Here is a 23,642-nt window from a genome sequence, read left to right on the forward strand (position 1 = left end):
AAACAAAAAACAAAAAAGGTGTGGGGGGTGATGAAGGGCTTCATCTGAGTTACAATGACAGTGTGGTTTGGGAGGCTTTCCAGCACAGCTCAAACCGTCCCTCACAAAATACCACTGTCTCTGTGAGAAGCAAAGTTGGGAGTCTGACTGTCTGTTGTCTAGTTTCTGTTCTTGCCACTATTCAGACCACAGGCTTCAAATCTAAAAAATTTCACACTCTGAAGAAAAGGGTTTAGCTCAATAGTGAAGTACTTACCAGGCAAGTTCAAGGTCGTGGGTTTAATCTCTAGAACTGCAAATGAGTGAGTGAATGAATGAATGAATGAATGAATGAATTAATAAAGCCCTGACTTCAAAACAGTCCCCCACCCAATCCCCAAACCACACATGCACACCTACACAAAAACACAGTCATGAATCACATAATTCATGGGTCAGCCGCAAACTGTGCGATGGAGGTCCCCTAAGCGTACCAAGCTGCCTCATCATGTAAATTCTGTTCATGTAGGTAGATCCTGTGATGTTCACACAGTGACAGAAGCCGTCTCATGACACATTTCCCAGCATGCATCCCATCATTAGCTATGCATTCCTGCGTGTGCAAAGATAGGTCCATGTATCAACATATAAGACTGCAAGAAATGTAACCAACAGCAACAGAATTGCCCACGCTAGTGTGACTCTACTTAGGATAAAAATTTTTAAGTATGTTTATTTTTAAAGCAATAATGGATGTCCCTCCCCTAAATTAAAAAGGTGAACAGAGAACACATTAGCAGAGCTGGATTTATAACTGTTTTTCCATCACAGATGGCAAAGGGTCATTTGGGAGTCCTGGATGAGTCCCTGTAAGCTGGCCAGCAGCTTTCTTTGTTTTTCTGCTCTTCTGTGAGTGCACAGAGCTCTTCCCAACCCTTCTGCCTCCAGCTTTCCTTGGAGATGATCTGGGCCTGGGCTACTCTTCAGCTGATTTCTTGTCAGTCACCCCCCACCAAAAGCCAGATGGGCTATATTTTTTAAATATCTCCTCCACTGAGTTCCCAAACCATCTCCCAGATGGGTGATATGGCAGGAAATCATAGGTCCATAACACCCCGGACTCCTCTTTATTCTATACTCCAGACATAACAGCCAATTTCTACAGAACATCGGCAGTGAGTCATACCCAAAGATCAATAGAAAAGGCTCCGTGGTGTTAAACAGAGCCGCGAGCTGAAGGTAAAACAGCCCCAGATGACCAACTAATGGGACTTCAGAGTTGGGCAGTGGTGTCTCAAAGGGCATGGAGCTCATAAAGAACTTACTGCTGCAGCCTTAACAGGACAGATTGGTCCCGTGGCCATCTGCCCCAGCAGCTTGTGACCACTAAACTCACATAATGAGATTCCTGTCTCTTTTCATAGAAATGATATAGACTGTGTTATAAAGAGCTTTGGACATGTTAATCAAGAGATGGCTCGTGGGTCTTGCTAAAGCAATAAGGAAGCCTTTATTCAAAAGGGAATCTGGCACTGGTGTTTTTGGAGTCAGGGGGATCTCAAGTTCAAACTCAGCTCTGAACACAGAAAAAAAAGTGGGAAGTCTCTTGTCCATGACAGTGTAGAGAGATGGGGCCCTGGGGTGCAGCAGAAATGCCCTTACCTCAGCAAGCGTAACTCAGGGCGCGATGGTTCCACAGAGTCAATGGCCACCAAAGCCGCCTCAGGCCGGTGGCTTCTGCGTCCTTTGACTTGTGGGCTCAAACAATGACTTTCATGGACAGTGGAGAGGATGAATTCTTAGGGAGTTTATTATAGGTTCATGGGTGAGAGCTGAGGAGGAAGTAAGAGTGAGTTCTAAGAAATGGGTTGCCTTCTGGGGGTTAGGTAGGCCTTCCTGGATTGAGTCCTGGGGTTGAGCTGGTCAGACTTGTTGGCTCACCCATGAAGCATTCACATACCTCAAGTTTGGTAGAATTCTTTTGTATACCATCCAGGCAATAGTGATCACTTGGGTTGTGTGTTGGGGGAAGAAACTAAAGAATGCAGACTAGGAGCCAGAACTCTCAGACACTTCAGGCACCTCTGGCCTCAGACCAGGATAGAGACAAGGACAGTTATGGCTTCTGGCCACAGACAGAAATCAGAACTGTTGGGTTTTAAGGTCCCCTACAACTGCCTGAGCAATCTCCATGTCCTGTTCACTTCAGTAACAGGTGTCAATAGATGGAAATTTTGTAGCCGGATGGAGCATTCTGGCAAACCTGATCCAAAGGGATAGCCTGATCTAGAGGAGTCTTGCTGAAGGCATACCAGGTGATCAGACATGCACGTATCTTCAGCATCCCCTCTGCTTTGTAAAAATCCAGGATGTCAGTTTTGAAGCCATAGTATAAAAATCAAACTCTCCCATGTTTGTCCATGCTGTCTAGCTAGGGCAGTGGTCCTCACCCTTTTGTGGTGACCCCCAACCAAAATTTCATTGCTACTTCATAACTATGTAATTTTCCAGTCTTGTGAATCAAAATGTAAACATCTGTGTTTTCCAGTGGTCTTAGGTGACTCTCTAGAAAGTCAAGACCCACAGGTTGAGAACCACTTAGCTAGGTGCTGTTGATCCACATTCCAGGTCCCCCTAATTTTTCTCTCTGCTTCGTCCATCAACAGGTTGATTGCTCTGGTCTTCCTTCTGTGGCCGAGGCTCCCACAGTGCAGGTGACAGAGGAACCAGCTAGCCTGGAGGGGACACAGAGGATGCCCAAGAGCAGAGCGTCCCATCTGGATGTGACAGAGTGGTCCATTCTGGAATGCCAGGCACTTTTTACAATTATTGATAAACAGCTGTGGTCCTTATTTCCTTGGCAACTAGACCTAAAATCTTTAATTTCCAGAAGACTCTTATGTGACGCAGACTGTGAGCTTGACTCTGTTTCAAATCAGAAGTAGTTCTGACACACGTTCTCGAAGTCACCACAGGTGTGTGCTCAGTGCCGGTGGATACCCCAGCCACATCCCTCACCCCACCTCAGGTCTTCAGAGAAGCCAGATCTCAGTTTGAACTTGGCTTTCCCATATATGAGGTACAGGATCCTGGGAAATTTGCTTGAGTAACCATTTGGACTTCAGTTTCTTTGTATGTCAAATGGGGACATTAGTCCTTTTCCCTTAGCTTTATTGAGAAGACCCCATGTCATAATACAGTTCAAACATGGCCTAGATAAGGCCAAGAACTTAGCGGAGCTAACCCTCACCTCCTTAGTTGCCCTCTCTCTATGCTTGTCACTTGATATGTTGAAGTGCAAACAAGTCTTATCTTTAGCCTTCATCAAAAGGCTCTATATTTCCTCTTACATTTTGACAGCTTTCCTAAGAGACTGAGCCACCACTGGGCAAGACTTTAGAGTTCCTGAGCCCTTAATGAATGGCATGAGCACAGACTAGGTCTGTCTGAGAGGCAGCGGAAGCCTCACTTGTTCCTGAGAATGTATTTCAGCGTAAAAGGAGTCAGGCTGACCTGCTGAGACTCGAAACCTTCCGCTGTTCGCTATGCTTTTGGCAAACCATTTCTGAGTGCTGGCTGTTGCAGGCGTTGTTATAGATGGCATGAAGCATTGCTAAGTGAGGGAAGCTAAGGTCTGCTCTCCTGGAGCCTGAGACCCGGTAAGATAGACACTTAATGGCCAAACAGAACAACCAGATAATTATGGATAACAGATGTCTAAAGATAACACCTGGAAATCCGACCGAGCAGTTTGGGGAAAGGGTCTTTTAGACAAAGGGTCAGAAGTGCCTCTTTGAGGAGGTGACATCTGCATACAGATGAAAAAGAGCCAACAGTATGGGACCTGGGACACAGGGAGATCACAACTTGGCATTCTCCATAGACATGAAGATACCTGGACAAAGGACAATGTCCTTTTTGGTGGGGATGGGTGCGTTGAGTGGAGGGAGGAGAGATGAGTAAAGGCCAGATGCCCAAAGCTTTACTTGTGGGATTTGGGAGGTTGAGAGCAAACCTCATAAATGTAACAAAAAGTAGACTGAGTCAGCTGCAGAAGGAAGAGAGGTTAGGACTCAGAGGTGGCAGCTGCTCCTGGGTAAGAGGAGAGAGAGGGAATGCTGTTACCATCTGGAAACATCTGCCTCACCCTTCAGCACAGAAGCCTTGGTTAGGCTTGCTCCCAGTCAGTCATCTCACTGCTGCATGATCTCCTGCTGTCCAGTACCAAAGTTAGTGTGGTAGGGGCTGAAAGACTGGGCCAGAGGCAGGAAGTGAGGAATTTCTGGTCCGTAGCCTACCACACCAAGTCTGAACAGAGAAGTAAGGGTGTTCTCACCTCGGCACCCGACTCTTTTCCACTCCCTTGCCGTGGGTCCCCTTATCCCTGGTCTGTCCCTTCTGTTTTCCTCTTGGCACTTCTTAAAAATCTTTTCTCCCATCATGAATTTAATTTCTTTCTTATATTTTGGTAAAGCAGAATTGAAGGGGTCCCACATTTCCCCTTCTTCTGATGTTTTTCACTGTCCCAAGCTCCCTTTTCTCTTGTGGTCTTCATGAATATGTGTATATGGATGGACTTGAAGTCTCCATTCTCTCACTCTCCGAATCTTGTCTCTCCAAACACACAGAGTTAAACCTTGGGCTGTGTCTACCTCCAGAACACTTGTACATTGTTTGACAGTTGTGCCTCAGTAGCAGGCACAGTATTTACCTGCACACACACACACATACACACACACACACACACACACACATTGCTGGGTATACCACTATAAATTTTATTTAATCTGTTTGCTTGTTTGTTTGTTTGGGGAGTTACTTGGGGAGGAGGTTGGTTTTGTTTTCAAATGTATTTTAAAAAATAACCTGTCACTGGGAAAAACAAAAACAATAGATAAATATGAGAACTAATCTCTGCAATAAAAATTGAGTAAATATGGTATATTTATTTAAAAGTTAATCAGGTATATTCATGTATGCATTATGCATGGGCATATGTGTTTGTATGTGAGCATGTACACGTGTGTGTTTATGTGTCTTAGTCAGGGTTTCTATTGCTGCTATGAAACATCATGACCAAAAAGCAAGTTGGGGAGGAAAGGGTTTATTTACCTCTGACTTCCACATCACTGTTCATCATTGAAAGAAGTCAGGGCAGGAACTCAAACAGGCCAAGAACTTGGAGGCAGCAGCTGATGCAGAGGCCCTGAGAGGTGCTGCTTGTTGGCTTGCTCCTCATGGCCTGCTCAGCCTGCTTTTTTATAGAACCCTGGACTACAAGAGAAGGGTGGCATCATCACAGTGAGCTGGGCCATTCCCCATCAACCACTAATTTTAAAAATGCCTTACAGGCTTGCCTACAGCCCAATTCCATACAGGCATTTTCTTTTCTTTCTTTCTTTTTTTTTTTTAAGAAGTAATTATTTTTTATTTTTTATTTTTTTATTAATTACACTTTATTCACTTTGTATCCCCCCATAAGCCCCTCCTTCCTCCCCTCCCGATCCCACCCTCCCTCCTCCTTATTTACACATGCCCCTCCCCAAGTCCACTGATAGTCCTCCTCTCCTTCCTTCTGATCTTAGTCTATCAGATCACATCAGGAATGGCTGTATTGTCATCTTCTGTGGCCTGGTAGGGCTGCTCTCCCCTCAGGGGGAGGTGATGAACAGGCCTATCAGATTATGTCAGAGGCAGTCCCTCTTCCCATTACTATGTAACCCACTTGGACACTACACTGCCATGGAATACATCTGCGCAGGGGTTCTATGTTATCTCCATGCATGGTCCTTGGTTGGAATATGAGTCTCTGGGAAGACCCTTGTGTTCAGATTTTCTGGTTCTGTTGCTCTCCTTGTGGGGTTCCTGTCCTCTCCAGATCTTACTATTTCCCACTTCTTACATAAGATTCCCTGCACTTTACCTAACAGTTGGCCATAAGTCTCAGTGTCTGCTTTGATAGTCTGCAGGGCAGAGCCTTTCAGAGGCCCTCTGTGGCAGGTTCCTAGGTTGTTTCCTGTTTTCTTCTTCTTCTGATGTCCTTCCTCTTTGCCTTTCAGGATGGGGATTGAGCGTTTTAGTCAGGGTCCTCTCTCTTAATTAGTTTCTTTAGATGTAAAGGTTTTAGTAGGTTTATCCTATGTTATATGTCCATATGAGTGAGTATGTACCGTGTGTGTCTTTCTGCTTCTGGGACAGCTCACTCAGGATGATCCTTTCCAGGTCCCACCATTTACCTGAAAATTTCATGATTTCCTTATTTTTCATTGTAGAGTAGTACTCCATTGTGTAGATGTACCACAATTTCTGCATCCATTCTTCAGTTGAGGGGCATCTGGGCTGTTTCCAGCTTCTGGCTATTACAAATAAAGCTGCTATAAACATGGTTGAGCAAATGTCTTTATTGTGTACTTGAGCCCCTTTTGGATATATGCCTAGGAGTGGTATGGCTTGATCTTGAGGAAGCGTTATTCCTAGTTGTCTGAGAAAGCGCCAGATTGATTTCCAGAGTGGTTGTACCAGTATATATAAAGAACTAAAGAAGCTGAAAAGCAGCAAACCAAGTAATCCAATTAAAAAATGGGGAACAGAGCTAAACAGAGAACTCTCTGTAGAGGAATATCGAATGGCAGAAAAACACTTAAAGAAATGCTCAACGTCATTAGCCATTAGGGAAATGCAAGACAAAATGACCCTGAGATTTCACCTTACACCCATCAGAATGGCCAAGATGAAAAACTCAAGTGACAACACATGCTGGAGAGGTTGTGGAGAAAGTAGAGGCACTTTCTTAATTGAGATTTCCTCCTTTCAGATGACTTTTGCTTGTGTCAAGTTGACATAAAACCGCCCGGCACTATATATAATGTGTGTGTGTGTGTGTGTGTGTGAGAGAGAGAGAGAGAGAGAGAGAGAGAGAGAGAGAGTACTGAGAGCTGAAATATGTAGAGTACAAAAAGTGCTTGAGGCAGCTCCATTTCCCTGAAGTATGGACACAGATCCACTCGCTGAGAAGACTCTGGGTAGCCCCCGGTTTCCCTGCTATCGTAAACTTGCACCTACAGTGGTAAAAGGTTTTCTTCCCTGTGAAAGTTGTGGATTTCAAGGTAAGGTAAGAGCAGAGCATGACGACTTCGCAGCTCTCTAGCCTCACTGCCTCACCGGTGCTGTGGACACAGTCTCTCAGGGCCCCTCGCTGATCAACAGAAGGTCTCCAGGCTTACTGTAAGCGCTGCTCCCTCCTGCCACTGCTCGGCAGCCAGTGAGTGCTATTCCCGTCAGGCCCCCTCCTGCTTGGGAGGCTTCAAGGGCACCCTCCACTCTACTTAGCCCTTCAGGAGCAGCCAGGAACTTCCTGACATCACAGGCCCACACAGTCAAAGAAATCCAGCCAGCTGCTGGATAGACGCTCGGTGGGGATGCTGTGACATTTAAATTGGACACCATGGGTAAACTCATGCCCTCGTGCTGACTGTTTCTAGGCTGCATTTAGAGTGAGGAGCACCCCCAAATCGGCCAGATACACAGACCTCCCTGGAAGGTTGTAGGCACTGTCTGGAACCTCACTTATTCCAGTGTGGTGCGCTGCCTCCCCGTGCTGGACTGAGGCACAGTGGGAAAGAGTTCTTACTGACAGCGAGCAGAGTTGGTTCCCTTTTTTCCTTTGTTTGAGACAGAGGTTCACTGTGTAGACCTACCTGGCTTTGAACTTGCTATGTAGAGCTTTCATTCTAGCACTCGGGGGCGGGGGTAGAGGCAGGTGGCTCTCCGCAAGCCTGCAGTCAGACTGTTCTACATAGTCACTTATAGGCCAGCACAGTGAGGCCCTGTCTCAAAAACATGCAAGACTCCCATGTCTAGGGGAGAGAGATGCTCTCAGAGACCCGAGTCTGGGTCTCAGCACCCAGGCAGTTTACTAGGGCATATAGTTCCAGCTCCAGGAGGGTTATCACTCTATTCTGGCCTCTGCACGACACCCATACACACAATCACACATATACATGTACATGTAAATATTTTTAATAACGAAAAGAACATGTCTACACAGTAGCTTGTGTGTTTTCAGTGGCTTTATTTATCAGTACTAACACTTGGACACAGCCAAGACATTGATATGCAGAGGATCAATAAATTATTATACACTCAGACAATGGAATTCAAAGACTGGCTGGCCAGGGCGTGAAAAGTCATAGAAGATACCCAAATGCATGTTGCAAACAATGCTTGTTGTCAAACAAACCCACCTGGAAAGACTACATATTTCATGATTTTAAATACATGTCATTTTGGAAAAAGGAAAAATAGCAGAGACAACAGGACCTCATACGTGTTGGGAAAGTACTCTGTCACTAAGAGTACCCACCCCAGCCCCACTCCCTTTTTGCTGAAACCTTTGTCACCAAGCTGCGTGGGCTGGCCTTGAACTTGTGACCCTTCTGTTTTAGCCTCTTGAATATCTGGGAATATTCAATGGTACAGGCCTGTACCATTAAGCTTGCTGGCATAAGGTTTTTAGATATCAAGAAAGAATTTTAAATGCAATATGTTGACATAAATGCCAGTTTTAAATTCTAATCCTGCAAGAAGTTCCTTGAACACTGACAAACCTATACTTAGAGTTAGTCATCAAAGCACTGTTCACAAGAGCAGAGAGTGGGAATAAATAAGCTAAATGTTGACCACCAAGAAGCTGAGCTGGGACATAACGGAAATATTTGGTATTGATGCCTCAAAAATCAACTTCAGCATCAATCTTCAGCCAGCTGCTGGTTTTGGCCTAAGCTTTGCCTTGGTCTGTGGAAGATCAGACAGATGCCGGCCCAGTACCGCTGCTGTACTTTGTGTAATTGTGAAGCAGCTGTCATTGTGTAATTGTGTAGCCAGCACTTAGGCCGCTTAACATCGTAAACCAATAGCACTTGCCCTGCAGAGGTGTTCTGTCTGGGAACAGTGTGTAGAACCTGCTGGGGGAAACTAAGATGTGGCAGGCTGGAAGGATGGCTCAGGATTAGTAGCCCTCAGTCCTCTCGCAGGGGACCTGGATTCGATTCCCGCCACCTGTGTGGTTGCTAATAACCATCTGAAACTCTGGTTCCAGGAGAGCCGATGACTTCTCTGACCTTCACAGACTCCTGAGGGCACACGGCATATATACACATATACTTTCGGGCACACACAAATACACATAAAATAATTTTTTAAGTAAGACTGAAAATCTTTTCATGTGTGTTATATTTTGAAATTCTATCAATAGTTGAAATAAACAAAAACTCATATGAAATTGTCAGAAATATTGGTTTAAGTCTCCCCTTTTCTTTTTTTAAAGATTTATTTATTTATTATGTATACAATGTTCTGCCTGCATGTACACCTGCACGTCAGAAGAGGGCACCAGATCTCACTATAGATGGTTGTGAGCTGCCATGTGGGTGCTGGGAATTGAACTCAGGTCCTCTGGAAGAGCAGCCCGTGCTCCTAACCTCTGAGCCATCTCTCCAGCACGAATCTCTAATGTAATGATCTTTTTAAATCTCTGTGAATGTGGGGTGTGTGGGTGTGAATATGGACACTGATCGTGCCATGCATAAGGATAGGGACAAGCTGGGGTGTTAGCCTTGCCATCTCCCTTGTGTGAGACAGAGCCTCTGTTTGCTAGCTACTGCAACACTGGCCTATCTGGCCCACAAGCTTGTGGACCCTCTACCCACCCCCATGATTACAGCTAGGCATTGCTAAGTCCAGATTTACATGGGCTCTGGGGATCCGAACTCAGGTCCTCACGCTTGCATGGCCACCTCTTTACCCACTGAGTCCTAACATAATGGTTTAATGTATAAATTTCCCTTTTAAAGGTTCTTGAACTGTTAAACCTTGCTACCTGAAGTTCGTGCCAGGGCCAGCGAGCGGCCTCGGGAGCAAGGCTGGCGGCCTGAGTTTCAGTCCAGGATCCAAATGGTACTCAAGAACTGACTCCTGCAAGCTGTCCTCTGACCTACACATGCGCACACATGAGTGTTTGTGCCCATGCACACACAAACGTACACGCTACATAAATGTTTAAAACCCACTTAAATAGGGAATGGCTTCCATCAATCACAACACCGCCTGGCCGAAAGTCGTCTAGGAAGGGCGGGTGCTCCAGCTTTAGGGCCTCTGATCACCCTTCCGAGACAAGGGAGGAGCCGAGGAGTTGCATTTCTGTAAACTTACAGGCATGGCTAACAGAAACTGGCTAGACTCCGGGGTAAAGAGAAGTCTAACGGCCGCATAGAGGAGTGCTTTAAAAACACAGGCAACAGTTCTTGTTGAGTCATGTTCCTTTGGGAGGAAATCAGACAACGCAAGAACATTAGGGAGGAGAAAGCGGTTGGGAGGGCAAGGTGGGGAGTGAGGGACACGGCCCCACTAGGGATAAATGTAACCTTAGGCTAGAGAAGTAGGACTCAGGGCTGGGGGGAGGGGCAGGCAGGAGACTGCAAGCATTAGACAACTCCATGTCCAAGTACAGTTACTATGATGAAAATTGTCTATAATAGATAAGCCTGATTTGTTTTTATTTTAATGTGTGTGTCCGCACACACGTGTGTGTGTGTGTGTGCAAAAGTCACATACTTATTATGGGTACCCATGGAAGTCAGAAGAGAGTGTCAGATCCCCTGGAGCCACCTAGCATGGGTGCTGGAAACCAAACCTGGGTCCTCAGGAAGAGCATCAAGCCCTCGTGTGCTGAGCCATCTTCCAGCCTTTTAAGTGCGTTTTAACACTGGCTGAAATCTGCTTGAGCGCTGATGCCTAGGCCCTACTGAAGTAAATTGGAATATCGGGGCAAGATGGTGGGCATATCTATCGATGCATCCGTCACCTGTTTACTTCTTGCTTCTCCTGCCTCAGCCTCCCCTGCTGGCCTTACATGTATGAACCACCATGCCTGACTCAGAGATCTGTACTTTATAACATGGCCAGCCTAAGATGGAGAACCCTACACCTCTGATGTAAAGATTTAAACCTTTAAGGAAGCCATTTAAAAACAAATTTCTCACATTAGCACCTGTTACCTAGGTCTCCTGCCCTCCTACAGCCCACACCCTTTGGTACTCTAGAACTCCCCCAAGCCGTTCCCTGCCGAGTCCACAGCCACGGCCTTGCTCCTGTTTTCCATTCTTTAGTGGCATTCTCCATGTCTCTCCCCTCTCAACCATGTGGCTGGCACCTCTGCCTCTGGAAAGCCTTCTTCAGCCCCATTATTGTTCAGGGTTCCAGCAGTTGGTAGCATTTCAAATCTAGGACTCCACACAGAGTCCGGCTGTTGTCTCCTATAAGCTGCTCTGTGGAATGGCATCAGCAAATAATGGACACCAGAAGGCTCCCAAGCAGACAGCTCATGAATGTGTTTAAAGTTCAAGTTTATTTAAACTTCAGCAAGTGAGAAAAAAAGAAAAAGACAAGTGTCCCTGGATATAGGCACTAAGTAATTTGCTTCCTACAAAGTTATCCTAGGTCGCCAACGGAAAGGCGGGGCACAGGGAGCGTCCTCGAGAAGGACTTTTGGTGCATGGCGCAATTCTTACTCATAGAAATCTAATTTGAAATATAAATTGCTTTTCTCGACTGCTGATTAACTTTCAGAAACACCACAAAATGAACATTGTTTTCCCATTTACTTCTCTGTTTGGAGAACATCCTTCCAAGAATAGAACCATGAGTGAATTCTTGGATTTACTTTTTGTGTTTCAGTGAGCCACTTTTGAATATGTAAACTTCAAATCAAATGGCAATGGAAAGCGTAAAGGTCTCCCAAGGATGCTCCGGTCTTCATGGAGTCAATAAAACAACTTATATTGTATGGAGTTTTTACTTTCAATTTTTTAAAAAAAAAAAAAAGGCAAAGAAAGGAGAGAACCCATACACAGCCAAATACATATTCGATTTTGTTTATTTTCTTCTATCCCTTTAGAAGACAAGAGTAAGTGAACTGAGGGGTACAGATTTCTTCTCTTGAGTGTTTTGCTTACCTGCTAATTTTTTCCTGATGACTCTGCCTTGCCAACCTAACCATCGTCTCCTTGTCTTCCTCCTCCTCTTCTCTGAGATTGCACTCTCTAAGTGCTTCCTTCCCTGGCACCACACCCTTCCTTTCCTCCTGTCTCCCTGGCCACGATCACTCAGAATAAATTAGCTCTCACCCCCTGCGAGGTGAGAGCTGTGTTCAGGACAGACAACCCCTTCCATCTTTATCTATCAGGGATCCACCTCAGCCTTACTCTGACATTCCAGTGGACAGGAAATGAAAGAATGTGGAAGGTGGACAGCATAAAGGCCTCTAACAGAAACAGAAAGACATTCCCAGAGATTCCTAACAGGCTTGGGCTCCCCTTTCTTAGTGCAGGTTGTAAGGTGCCCAGCTCCCCCAGCTGTCCAGCATGTTGGGAAATACAGCGGGTCAGCTGGTCACACAGTGTGGAGAGAGGCAGACTATGTATCAGGACAACAGCAATCTGCCCTGCGACCTTCATAGCGTTTGCCAGTCTCTCCCCGAAAACACTTCAACTGTACATCTTCACCTCCATCACTGAACCCCGGCTTGAGCCACCGTAGTCTTTGACCAGACATGGCAGATCCTCCTTCACTGTTGCTCTCTGTAGCCCTGTACCTAGCATCATTGCTTCAAAGTTCAACTTCCCCAGTACCTAGCATCATTGCTTCAAAGTATAACTTCCTTTCTTCAAACTCTCGATGAACTGCCACAATTTGACTCCCCAGAAGTTGACCTTTACTCAAGGATTTCTGTACAAGTCTTTTTTTTTTAGGCACAGCAAATGAGTTGGAGCACTGTAGTGAGACCAGGAAGGACAGAGGAAAGGAAGCAAATATTCCCAGGGCCCGATGGCGCATAGCCCTAGGAGAAGCTCTGGAAACTGGTATCCATTGTAAAACAGTCAGCCCCAAGGGCGGGGGAATATTTACAACCAACTCCCCAGACGCGCTCTGTTCAGCTTTTGTAGCTAGAACTTGAAGTCCTGAATCTGCCCATCTGAGTCTAACTCACTGCGGCACCTCCCTTCTCTTTCTTTCTCTTCCAAGATTGGGTTTTTCTGTGTAACAGTTCTAGCTGTCCTGGAACTCCATCTCTAAACCAAGCTGGCCTTGAACTCACAGAGATTAAAGGCACTTGCTGCCCCCACAGGGCCCTAGTCTTCTCTTTACCAGCCTTTCTCTTGACTCTGCCCTCGCAGTTTTTGCTACTTGAAGCACAATTAAGAGCCTATGGGGAGGGCCTAGTAATCTCGTCAGTGAGGAAGAAATATCAAAACACAATTTAAGAATGAGATCTTAGAAATTCACCAACTTTGAGTCTCATTTCAAAAGTGGCTATATTTGTGGGTGCTCTCTATTTGACAAATAGATGGTAACATCTTTAGTAAGAGAGGTAAAATTTAAAGATGGCATGAGATCTGTAATATCTGTGTAAAGTCACTAACTTAATGCTAGCCAACATACATATGTAACATACATGTCATATCACTGTTTCTGTAAGTGGGAAGGACCGAGCGCACAGTAGGTCAGAACCTTGGCTCTGTCTCTGCCTTTTGTTAACTCACTACTCATCTTTATTTGCCTTTCTTCTTCAGTTGCTCTACAAAGTAATCATTACACGCGACTGTCAGAGCTGCCACCATGACCACAAATTCATTAAAATCCACTTCGTTGTCCTTATTGGCATCCAGGTCCTGCATTATCTTATCCACCAACTGGGGATCCTTCTGGCACTAAAAAGAAAAAAAAAAAGTTTCTAACTCAGAGGCCTGGAGAGTCATGACAACTGAGGTCAAAACTTCCTTCTAACAAACACTATGAAAGTGTTTGTTCTCATTTTAGCCCTAAAGACAATTCCCAAGAGTCCATTTACAAGAAGACCTGAGCCAGCCAAGCGTCTAGTCCCTGCCTCAGGTCCACAGAACACCAGCTCAGACCCAAGGGCCCAGAAATGCAAAGTAAACAGTAGCTGATTCAAGTGAATCGTGGATGCTGGAAGTGCAGTTACTCGACACCAGGAGCAGAAGACCGGGACACAGGAGACTGTAGTTGGGTGACATATTGACAAAGGCTTCAAAATCAAAAGGGACAATGAGTGGCTCTATCTTACCATCAGTAGGCTTTTGAGCAACTATGTAACATAGTTACATAGTTCAGAATTCCCTAATTTACCCCAGGGGAAGAGTAGTCTCTTCCCACATACTACGAAGATGCTCCAAGACTTCTGAAGTGCTTAGTGCCAAGTTTGCTAGATATGAACAGTACTTGTACTAGGCACCAGGATAAATTTGAATTTCAGATTTCAAAAACATGTATTTTTTTCAGTATATGTGTCCCAAGTATGATATGGGGTACAAACTATTTTATCTCTCAGTCCCACTGAGTACAGTGTCGGAAACACACAAACAGAAGTATCCAGAGGCCATTTTCATTACTGCTAGTAATGAAAGTGTTGACAATTACATTGAGATTTTTTTTTGATCCAATATTCAATATTCTGGGGCAGCAATAAAAGACATTGCCAGTCATACCCAGGGTCGTCATTTCCATTAAAAATGGCTCTACCCTGGCTTTATACCGCAGAAAGAAAAAAGGGCTCCCTCCAAGGATTTCCAGCATTTGCTTCCCTTGCACTTAGGGTCTTGGAACAAATCACAGGCAGAATGTATATAACACCTATCCTCAAAGCCACACCCCGTGTACGCCCCAGCAGCATCGAGACAGAAAACTGGACTCACCGTGAGGAATTCTGTGAGCTCCCGCTGTAGCAGCATCTTCAGTTCCCCCTTGTTGAGCTTGAACCTGTCCCCCTCCTTGCAAGAGTACCGGTGAAAGATTCGAATCATCGTGTCCATGGCCATCTCCAGCTGGGTGGGCATGTTGGCAGCGGAGCCGATTACTCTTGGAGCAGGCCACTGAGCCAGGGAGAAGGCACTTGTTCAAAGGAAGCAGACGGGGGACATGTCAACTCTTTTGTGAAAACAGAAAACACAACTGATAGTTTTTAAACTGTAATAATTGTCCGCTAAGGACTGTGTTCTGCCCATTCCAGAGCAAGCTGCAAATAGGAGCATTGCAGGTTTTTTTTTTTTCTCCTCCCCAATTCCCACACCTCCAATCTGTGTACCTCTAACAGATCACATTTTAATAACTAAACAGGCCCCGGGTCATATCAGAACACAAAATTGAAAAAATAAATATAGTGAAAGAGAAGGAAAATGCTACTTCCTACCTGTTCAGCAGGACGCAACCGTCGACAGGGCTCGCGCTGAGCACCGAGTCCCTGGGTTTCCACTGGCGCACCTGTTCCCAGCAAACGACAATTATCGGAGACAAGAGATCCAACTGCCGATGCCTCCGAGTCTGTTTTTAATCAGCAGAGCGAACAGGTGTGCGCTGCTGCCCCAAGGGCCTTGGAGAGAGGTGAGTGTGGCTGGGCCTTAGAGAAGATGGCAACGTGGGAAGGAAAAGCCCTCTCTTCCGCTCCTGTGGGAATACGGGTAAGAAGTATTTGTCCCGGGAGGCTGGTGACTAGGATGAAGTCTAAAAATAGAGGAGCAGAGAAGAAACGCTGGCTAATTCGTAGACACTTCTCGGCAATGCACATACAAGGTCAAGGGAGTAGACTGCAAACAGACTGATCACACTGACCCAATGGAGTGCTCACTGTCAAAAGCCTGACAGACGAAGCTTGAAAGCAGCTCCTACCTGCTACCATGGCTCTTCAAAAGCTGGGGTCAAAGTATCATGAGTTTGAGGCCGGCCTGGATATAGTGAGTACCAGACTGGCTCGTGTTAAAGGGAGACCTGGCGTGGAAAAACATAAAACAGGGCTAAAGAGTTGGCTCAGCGGCTAAGAGCACTGGCTGCTCTAACAGAGGTCCTGAGGTCCGTTCCCAGCTACTGCATGGTGGCTCACGACCATCTGTACCATCTTCTGGCTTGCAGGCATATATGCAAGCAGAACACTGTATACATAATAAGTAAATAAATATTTGGGAAAATATAGAAAACAAAAACAAAATGAGAGAGAAAGAGCTGTAGTGTGTGCCTGAGGGTGCCTGCCCATGCCTGCACATAGGTGCGTGCATGCGTGTGCATAGTGTGTACATGTTCACACTCGCAATCTTGTCTCTACTAATGAACCACTAAGGCCTGGTACCTGGACTGCAAAGTGGGTTCAAGGCAGAACACGGTGGTTGAGCACGTCGTCCTGGTTCCTGCCGCTGCCACCTCTTTTAGGGCAGTAACTAACAAGGGTAGGAATGCACTCCTCGGGTCTGGGGGTGGTACGAAAGCTCTGCATGTCAGAATGTATAGGAGTGTTCCCAAGTTCGCTTACTCACAAGCAGGAAGGCTTGAGCTGGATTCCTAACAATGCTGCTAGAAGCTGAGGTGCTGGCTGGAAGAACCTTACCTTGAGGCAAATCCTACTGCTGATTTTCCTGGACTGTGTCAAATTCAGAGAACGCTGGTGTCTTCTTTTGGATTCGGTTTTTCTGCTAAGACTTTCCCCAAGGCTCTGTGGCCATTTTTCCTCCATTATGAATGTTCTTTTCCACTCCAGCTCTGAAATGGTATTCCCAGACATTTCTTGGACACATCTATAATTTCCAAATCTTGAGCCTGACGTCTGCTCAGTACCAGGGTGTGTGGTCCCTCTCCATATGGACCCCTGTTTGCTGAAGAGTCCCATGAGCTTTTCAAACTTGGTTAGGACCAAATTAAAACACCCACCCTCTTCCCACCTCCTGCTCCTGCTTGGACCATCTCTACCACCCGTTCCCACTTTCTGCCCCAGCTCCTATCACCACTTAAATGCTCACTCACTCCTTGCCACTCTTTGTCGCCCTCAGGCCTCAAGGCACAGGGCTCCTTCCAACACTCCATGCCCCTGCATGCTGAACCCCATTCTGCTGTCACAGTAGTTGATCCCAACAGGATCAGCACCCACTCATCTGGGCACTCGCCGGTCTGTCCCTGCCTGCACACAGACAAAAGTGGTGAGCTCTCTCGCCTTGGCTGTGTCCCTCCTGCTCACTGATGACTGAATATAACTATCACCTCCTCTAGCAGCCTTCCTTCAGTCTCCCCAGCTCCCCAGCCCCTCAGGGGAGCCCACCTCTTTCTTTTTTAGCATTGCACGTGCTTTGGGGACATGCTGCAATCGATGCTGCACATTCTCCCTTCTCCACACTTGGAATGATTTCCTCAGTCTCAGGCTCCTTGCCTGGTCCAGCTTTGTATTCCACAGTACTTAGTGCAAGATTTGGTACACGGAAGTGCTCAGACCCCCATACTGATAACATGCACTTGTGTGTACATACCTGTAATCCCCCATGCTTGGGAAGCTGGGACAGGAGGATGGCAGGGTCAGGGTCAGCCTGAGCCATATGCTGTGTTTCAGACACACCCGATAGTTCTTTTTTAATTAGGGCAGGGAGGGGAGAAGGAGATGGAAAGAGAGGATTGGAGAAGGAAGAGTGGGTGAGGGAGAAAGGTGGAAGGAGAAGCCGGGCAGCCAGCCATGATACATGGACAATGAACTAAGAAAAGGGTCTGTGATCGCCCAAGAACTGGGCTTTGTGCAGCTTACTTGTCCAAATAATTGCCTTTATTCTGTGCTAAAAATTTTGATCATCAAAAGGAGAGGGGATCATTTTGAAGAAACACAGCTTGAGTTTGGAATTAAATGTGCTCCAGAAGTTACAAGTGTACAAAAGTAGGTAAATTGTATGCAGTGCTTGGGTCTCAGTAACATTGTATTCAACCACAGAACTCTTTATTTGAAGAATTCAAGTGACAGGCAAAACTTCTAATAGAAAAGATAGCAAAGGCTGAGATGCTATGGTTAGATTTAAGAGCTGAGTTTCTCTGAGAAAGCCCTTAATTGATTTCCAAAGTGGGTGTACAAGTTTACATTCCCACCAGCAATGGAGGAGGGTTCCCCTTTCTCCACATCCTCTCCAGCATGTGTTGTCACTTGAGTTTTTGATCTTAGCCATTCTGATGGGTGTAAGGTGAAATCTCAGGGTATTTTGATTTGCATTTCCCTGATGAGTAAGGATGTTGAGCATTTCTTTAAGTGTTTCTCTGCCATTTGATATTCCTCTATTGAGGATTCTCTTTTTAGCTCTGTACCCCATTTTTTAAGTGGATTACTTGATTTGTTGCAGTTTAACTTCTTGAGTTCTTTATATATTCTAGATGTCAGCCCTCTGTCAGATATAGGGTTGGTGAAGATCCTTTCCCAATCTGTAGGCTGTTGTTTTGTTCTGACAACAGTGTCATTTGCACTTTTATGAGGTCCCATTTATTGATTGTTGCTCTTAGAGCCTGTGCTGTTGGTGTTCTGTTCAGGAAGTTGTCTCCTGTGCCAATGAGCTCAAGCTTCTTCCCCACTTTTTCTTCTAAAAGGTTTAATGTGTGTGGTTTTATGTTGAGATCTTTGATCCACTTGGACTTTAGTTTTGTGCTGGGTGATAAGTATGAATCTATTTCAAGATCCAGCTATACCACTCCTACGCATATATCCAAAAGATGCTCGAGCACACAACAAGGACATTTGTTCAACCATGTTAGTAGCAGCTTTATTTGTAATAGCCAGAATCTGGAAACAACCTAGATGTCCATCAATTGAGGCATGGATACAAAAGTTGTGGTACATTTACACAGTAGAATACTACTCAGCAATTAAAAACAAGGAAATCATGAAATTTGCAGGCAAATTGTGGGAACTAGAAAAGATCATCCTGAGTGAACTATCCCAGAAGCAGAAAGACACACACGGTATATACTCGCTTATAAGTGGATATTAGACATATAATATAGGATAATCAGACTAAAATCTGTACACCTAAAGAAGCTAAACAAGAAGAAGGACCCTGGGTAAGGTGCTCAGTCTTCATTCAGAAAGGCAAAAGGGATAGACATCGGAAGAAGGTGAAAATAAGAAACAAGACAGGAGCCTGCCACAGAGGGCCTCTGAAAGACTCTTCCCAGCAGGGTATTAAAGCAGATTCTGAGACTCATAGCCAAACTTTGGGTAGAGTGCAGGGAATCTTATAAAAGAAGGAGATAATAGAAAGACTCTGGAAGGGTCTGGAGCTCTACAAGGAGAGCAACAGAACCAAAAAATCTGGACACAGGGGTCTTTTCTGAGACTGATACTCCAACCAAGGACCATTCATGGAGATAACCTAGAACCCCTGTTCAGATGTAGCCCATGGCAGCTCAGTCTCCAAATAGGCTCCCTAATAAGGGGAACGGGGCTGTCTCTGACATGAACTCAGTGGCTGGCTCTGTGATCACCTCCCTCTGAGGGGGGAGCAGCCTTGCCAGGCCACAGAAGAGTCATGATGAGACCTGATAGGCTAGGGTCAGATGGAAGGGGAGGAAGACCTCCTCTATCAGTGGACTTGGGGAAGGGTCATGGGAGGAGATGAGGGAAGGAGGGTGGGGCTACAGCTGGGATACAAAGTGAATAAATTGTAATAAATAAAAAAAGATTTTAAAAAGAGGAGAGAGAGAGAGAGAGAGAGAGAGAGAGAGAGAGAGAGAGGGAGGGAGGGAGAGAGGGAGGGAGAGAGAGGGAGGGAGGGAGGGAGGGAGGGAGGGAGGGAGAGAGAGAGAGAGAGAGAGAGAGAGAGAGAGAGAGAGAGAGAGAGAGAGAGAGAGAGAGAGAGAGAGAGAGAGAGAGAGAGAGAGAGAGAGAGAGAGAGAGAGCTGAGTTTGGCTCCTAGGTGCTGGAGTTCCAAAGGCAGCAAAGCCAGGTGGATTCCTGTTTCAGAGGCTGGCTCAGACCTAAAAGTTTTCTTTGGTGTGTGCTGCCCCTTAGTGTCAGACTCTGGAACTGCATCTGAGAGCCCTCTCACCTAATACACTTGGTCAGCCCAGAAAACATGCAGCCCTTAGCAGGGGCTTACAAACCAGCCTTAACCTAAAAACTCCAGAAGACACTCAGAAACAAAGTCAACACCAAAGGCTCAGCAAGACTCTCCACCTAGGGACACAGATACGCTGGTGAGAAATGCCCAGAAAGGCTCTCTGTGTCCTCTCCTTGCCTCAACTTGTACTCTTTTTATCTAGGCATGACTCATGACTCTTGCATCCAAGTTAGTGTACAAAGAATAAGGAAATGGAAAGAAGTTTAAAAGAAAGGCTACTGGGGAGAGATGGAGGCTGATGAAATTCACAAACATGAGATTTGTTTTAACTGTTTGTTGTTCGTTAGGTGTGTCTTTTGTCTGTGTGTGTGCCTGGTGCCTGGTGTGGCCAGGAAGCCAAAGAAGTGTTGGACCCTTGGAACTGGAATTACTGAAAACTGTGAGCCATCCCATGAGTGCTGGGACCTGACCTGGGTCTTGTGCAGGATCAGCCAGTGCTCTTAACTGCTGAGCCAAGTCTCTGTCCCAGAGAATTCTTTCTGAGTATGAAGCTTGAAAGTGAGATGAACAAGAGCAAGAAGGGGCTGAAGAGGTGAGGGCCAGCTGTTCACTCATCAGGACTAGAGCTGGGATTTCACAGCCAAGCGAGCATTCCCACACATCTGTAATGCCAGCTCTGAGCGACCTGATGCTCCCTGTGGCTTCCATCCTCAAAGGACACACACATACACACACACTGACTCACTCACACCACAAATCCTTGTCAGCATGAGAAAAAAAAGCTTTAAAAATTGGATTATTTTACCCAAGAAATAGAACTAGCATTAAGAGCACTGAATGTATGGAGGGTTAGGAATAGAGAGATGATCACAGGTTTATTGTCCGTGGTACAATCAGGTAAAGAATAACTTTTAAAATATTGGAAGAAAAGCTGAAGGGACAGTTAAGAACACTGGCCGCTCTTGCTGAAGACCCAGTTTGGGTCTGGGAACCCCTATAGTAGCTCACACTGTTTGTTAACTCCAGTTCCAAGGGACCAGACCCCTTCTTCTGGTCTCCAAGGGCATCAGGCACTTACACACTCACACACGCATGCAGGCAAACACTCAGACACCTAAAATAAAAATAAACAAATCTTTAAAAGCAGATATACACATTAAAGAAACCAAAAATTCCCTAAGCCTCTCTTGAATAAATTTCAATGGCTTCCGGCCATCTCGCCCTGAGATTCTTTCTGGGGGAGGCCACGAGTGTAGTATCACCTGAGTGGAGATGTCTGAAGAGAGTCCTCACACCCTCCAGGCAGGCCAGCCAGCACCCTCTGCCGCTTACACCCTCATGTACTGACCGTGGTCCCTGACTCTGACAGGAATGGAAAACACCTCCCGCTTTGCTTCTGCTAGGATCTCTCCATCTGTGCGGTTAGCCTCTCCTGAGGCAAAGAACTGAGGTGTGTGGAGAGCTGTGGTGGAGGTGGATTCCAGAGCAGTGGGGGCTTCAGGGCCACAACATAGCCTTTCGAGAAACCAGGAACCAAGGCCTCAACTGAACGGCTCCAGAGTTCTTGCCCCTCAGTTCTATGACAACTAATGCAACCTGTTAAATCCTTCCGAGTCCTTTTAGAACGATTCTTCGCGAAATAGTACAATGTAAAAAGATATGACTATTAAGAGAATTTTACAAAACAAAGAGAGAGAGAAATACAGAGAATTTTGCTTGGAACTAAAATGTGACTGATGAAATTTTTATGTGGCTTCAGAAAGAACCTGCAAGTGCTGGAGGAGAGGCTGCTGTGTCCTGTTTCCTATAGCACTGTTCATGGCGACAAGGGAAATAAAAATAAATAAATAAATTGTGGTTGTTTTGTTTTGTTTATTTCTCAGGCATGGTTTCTCTCTCCTAGAACTCACTTTGCAGACCAGGCTCACCTTGAACTCATGGAGATCCACCTGTCTCTACCTCCTGGGATTAAAGGCATCCACCACCACACCCAGCTTGGGAAATGAAAATCTGAAGGAAGAGAAAGGATTCAGAGAGTGATCTTCTCACCATCTGTGTTCTTTTATGGCTCTGAGTGATTTGCCTGCACATATGTAAATGTGCCGTGTGCACAACTGGTGCAGGCTTGGACCGGAAGAGCATGCTGGGTCCCCCAGAACTGAGGTATGCACAGTTGTGAGCTGTCATGCGGGTGCTGGGAACTGAACCCAGTCCTCTACAAGAACAGCTAGTGCTCTTAACTGCAGATCTGTCTCTGAGCTCCCCCCTCAATATCTTAATAAAATTAATGTTAGGCTCCCAAGCCACTTATTCACCACAAACTGTCATTTCTGGGTCACAAAGTGTCGCCTTATGCCACCAAACCCTGCTGTGTCAGAGCTCAGCATTCACTGGACAAGGTCTATTCAATCAGAATGCCTCTGGTTACATCTGAAGCCCCTTGGGAGTCAGTGGGACTTTTCAGGAGAACATTTTCAAGGCATTCAATCCAGAAGTCCAAAAATCCTCCTGTTGCCCCTCTCCAGGATCGCTGTCTCACCCCCCAAGGGACAGGGCCGTGTTAGAGTCTCCCACAAGGGGAAAGGCGACCTGGGAAGCCTCCTGCTTCGTGGTATGAGCCTGTCTTCTGACATGGATGAGTGTTTATATCGTGTCTATGCTTGAGACCATGGGCAATGGTTGTATGGTTCAAAGCAGAAAGGTTGGTTGATAGAGTTTTGAGGCTACATCGTGAGTGGTTCTCCTCCCATAGGCTCTGAAGTGTGGTTTTGGATCTCATCTTTGCAAGCCTTCTCACTTCAAGCCTTCTCTCTCTCTCTCTCTCTCTCTCTCTCTCTCTCTCTCTCTCTCTCCCCACCCCCCTCCAGGTCATGCATATATTTGCACACCACCCAGAGTACAGTGCCTGCCTGGTGAGTTCCCTTTCAGCAGAGTGAATCTCCAGGGAGCCCTGCCCTTGCTCCAGAAAACAGCCCCACTTTCCTCATGGAGAACTGATCTTGCAAGACTGGATTTGCAAGTTACAAACAGCTCACCAAGTTGCAGAGGCGGAGAGATAGTTGTTTGTGTAGAGGACTTTGGAGTTTGTCTCTGCGTTAAGGAAGATTTCTTCCTTCCAGGTGGCTCTGGGTGAGGGGCTAGGCCCAAGATCTCACCTCACCTGCTCCTTCATATTTTAATGTCTAACATCCTCAAAAGACACAGATTTGAGAAAAGGTGCTCTCTCCTCTTCAGGGATGTCCACTCATTTCTTCAAGAGCTCAGAAATAGACTGATGCTGGAGAAATATGGCTCAAAAATCCTTACCTTAGTTCTGAAGTTCATGCAATAAGATAGTCTTCTTGCATTGATTCCACTCCACTGAATGAGCATCAGATTTCTCCTGCTAAATCAAACTTTCTGGTTATAGTTTAATGATCTGTCAGGGAGTGTGTGGCCACCAAGTAGGGCATTTCTCTGGGAGTTTACAACATGGCCATCAGCACTGTTTGCTTTTTACATCATTACTCTTAGGGGGTTTACTTGAAAGACCCTCACCCTCACTTATTTTTTTTCATTATTTATGTATTATTTATACAACATTCTGTCTGCACACAAAATCATACTATAGATGGTTGTGAGCCACCATGTGGTTGCTGGGAATTGAACTCAAGACCTTTGGAAGAACAGCGATTGTTCGTAACCTCTGAGCCATCTATCCAGCCCACCCTCACTTGTTTATAAACATCACTTATGTGTTTGTTT

General features: G+C 45.8%; 1 protein-coding gene across 1 annotated transcript; it reads right to left on the reverse strand.

The window, feature by feature from the left end:
* Nucleotides 1-10,197: 10,197 nt before the first annotated feature.
* S100z (S100 calcium binding protein Z) lies at nucleotides 10,198-16,070 on the reverse strand. The gene is made up of 3 exons (XM_021641430.2): nucleotides 15,245-16,070; nucleotides 14,751-14,946; nucleotides 10,198-13,745 (listed from the first exon to the last, which is right to left on the reverse strand). Exons 2-3 carry the CDS (start codon nucleotides 14,889-14,891, stop codon nucleotides 13,587-13,589), a joined length of 300 nt encoding a protein of 99 aa, XP_021497105.1. The 5' UTR covers nucleotides 14,892-14,946; nucleotides 15,245-16,070; the 3' UTR covers nucleotides 10,198-13,586.
* Nucleotides 16,071-23,642: the final 7,572 nt, after the last annotated feature.

The sequence above is a fragment of the Meriones unguiculatus genome, chromosome 6 (genome assembly GCF_030254825.1).
Source record: "Meriones unguiculatus strain TT.TT164.6M chromosome 6, Bangor_MerUng_6.1, whole genome shotgun sequence".
Taxonomy (NCBI): Eukaryota; Metazoa; Chordata; class Mammalia; order Rodentia; family Muridae; genus Meriones; species Meriones unguiculatus.

Bases quoted from the DNA above. Each gene is read 5' to 3' on its own strand.
- S100z (XM_021641430.2), bottom strand. From the start codon at position 14,891: ATGCCCACCCAGCTGGAGATGGCCATGGACACGATGATTCGAATCTTT. The intron at 13,746-14,750 runs GTGAGTCCAGTT...TTTTCTTTTTAG, and splicing joins AGCTCACAGAATTCCTCACG to TGCCAGAAGGATCCCCAGTT.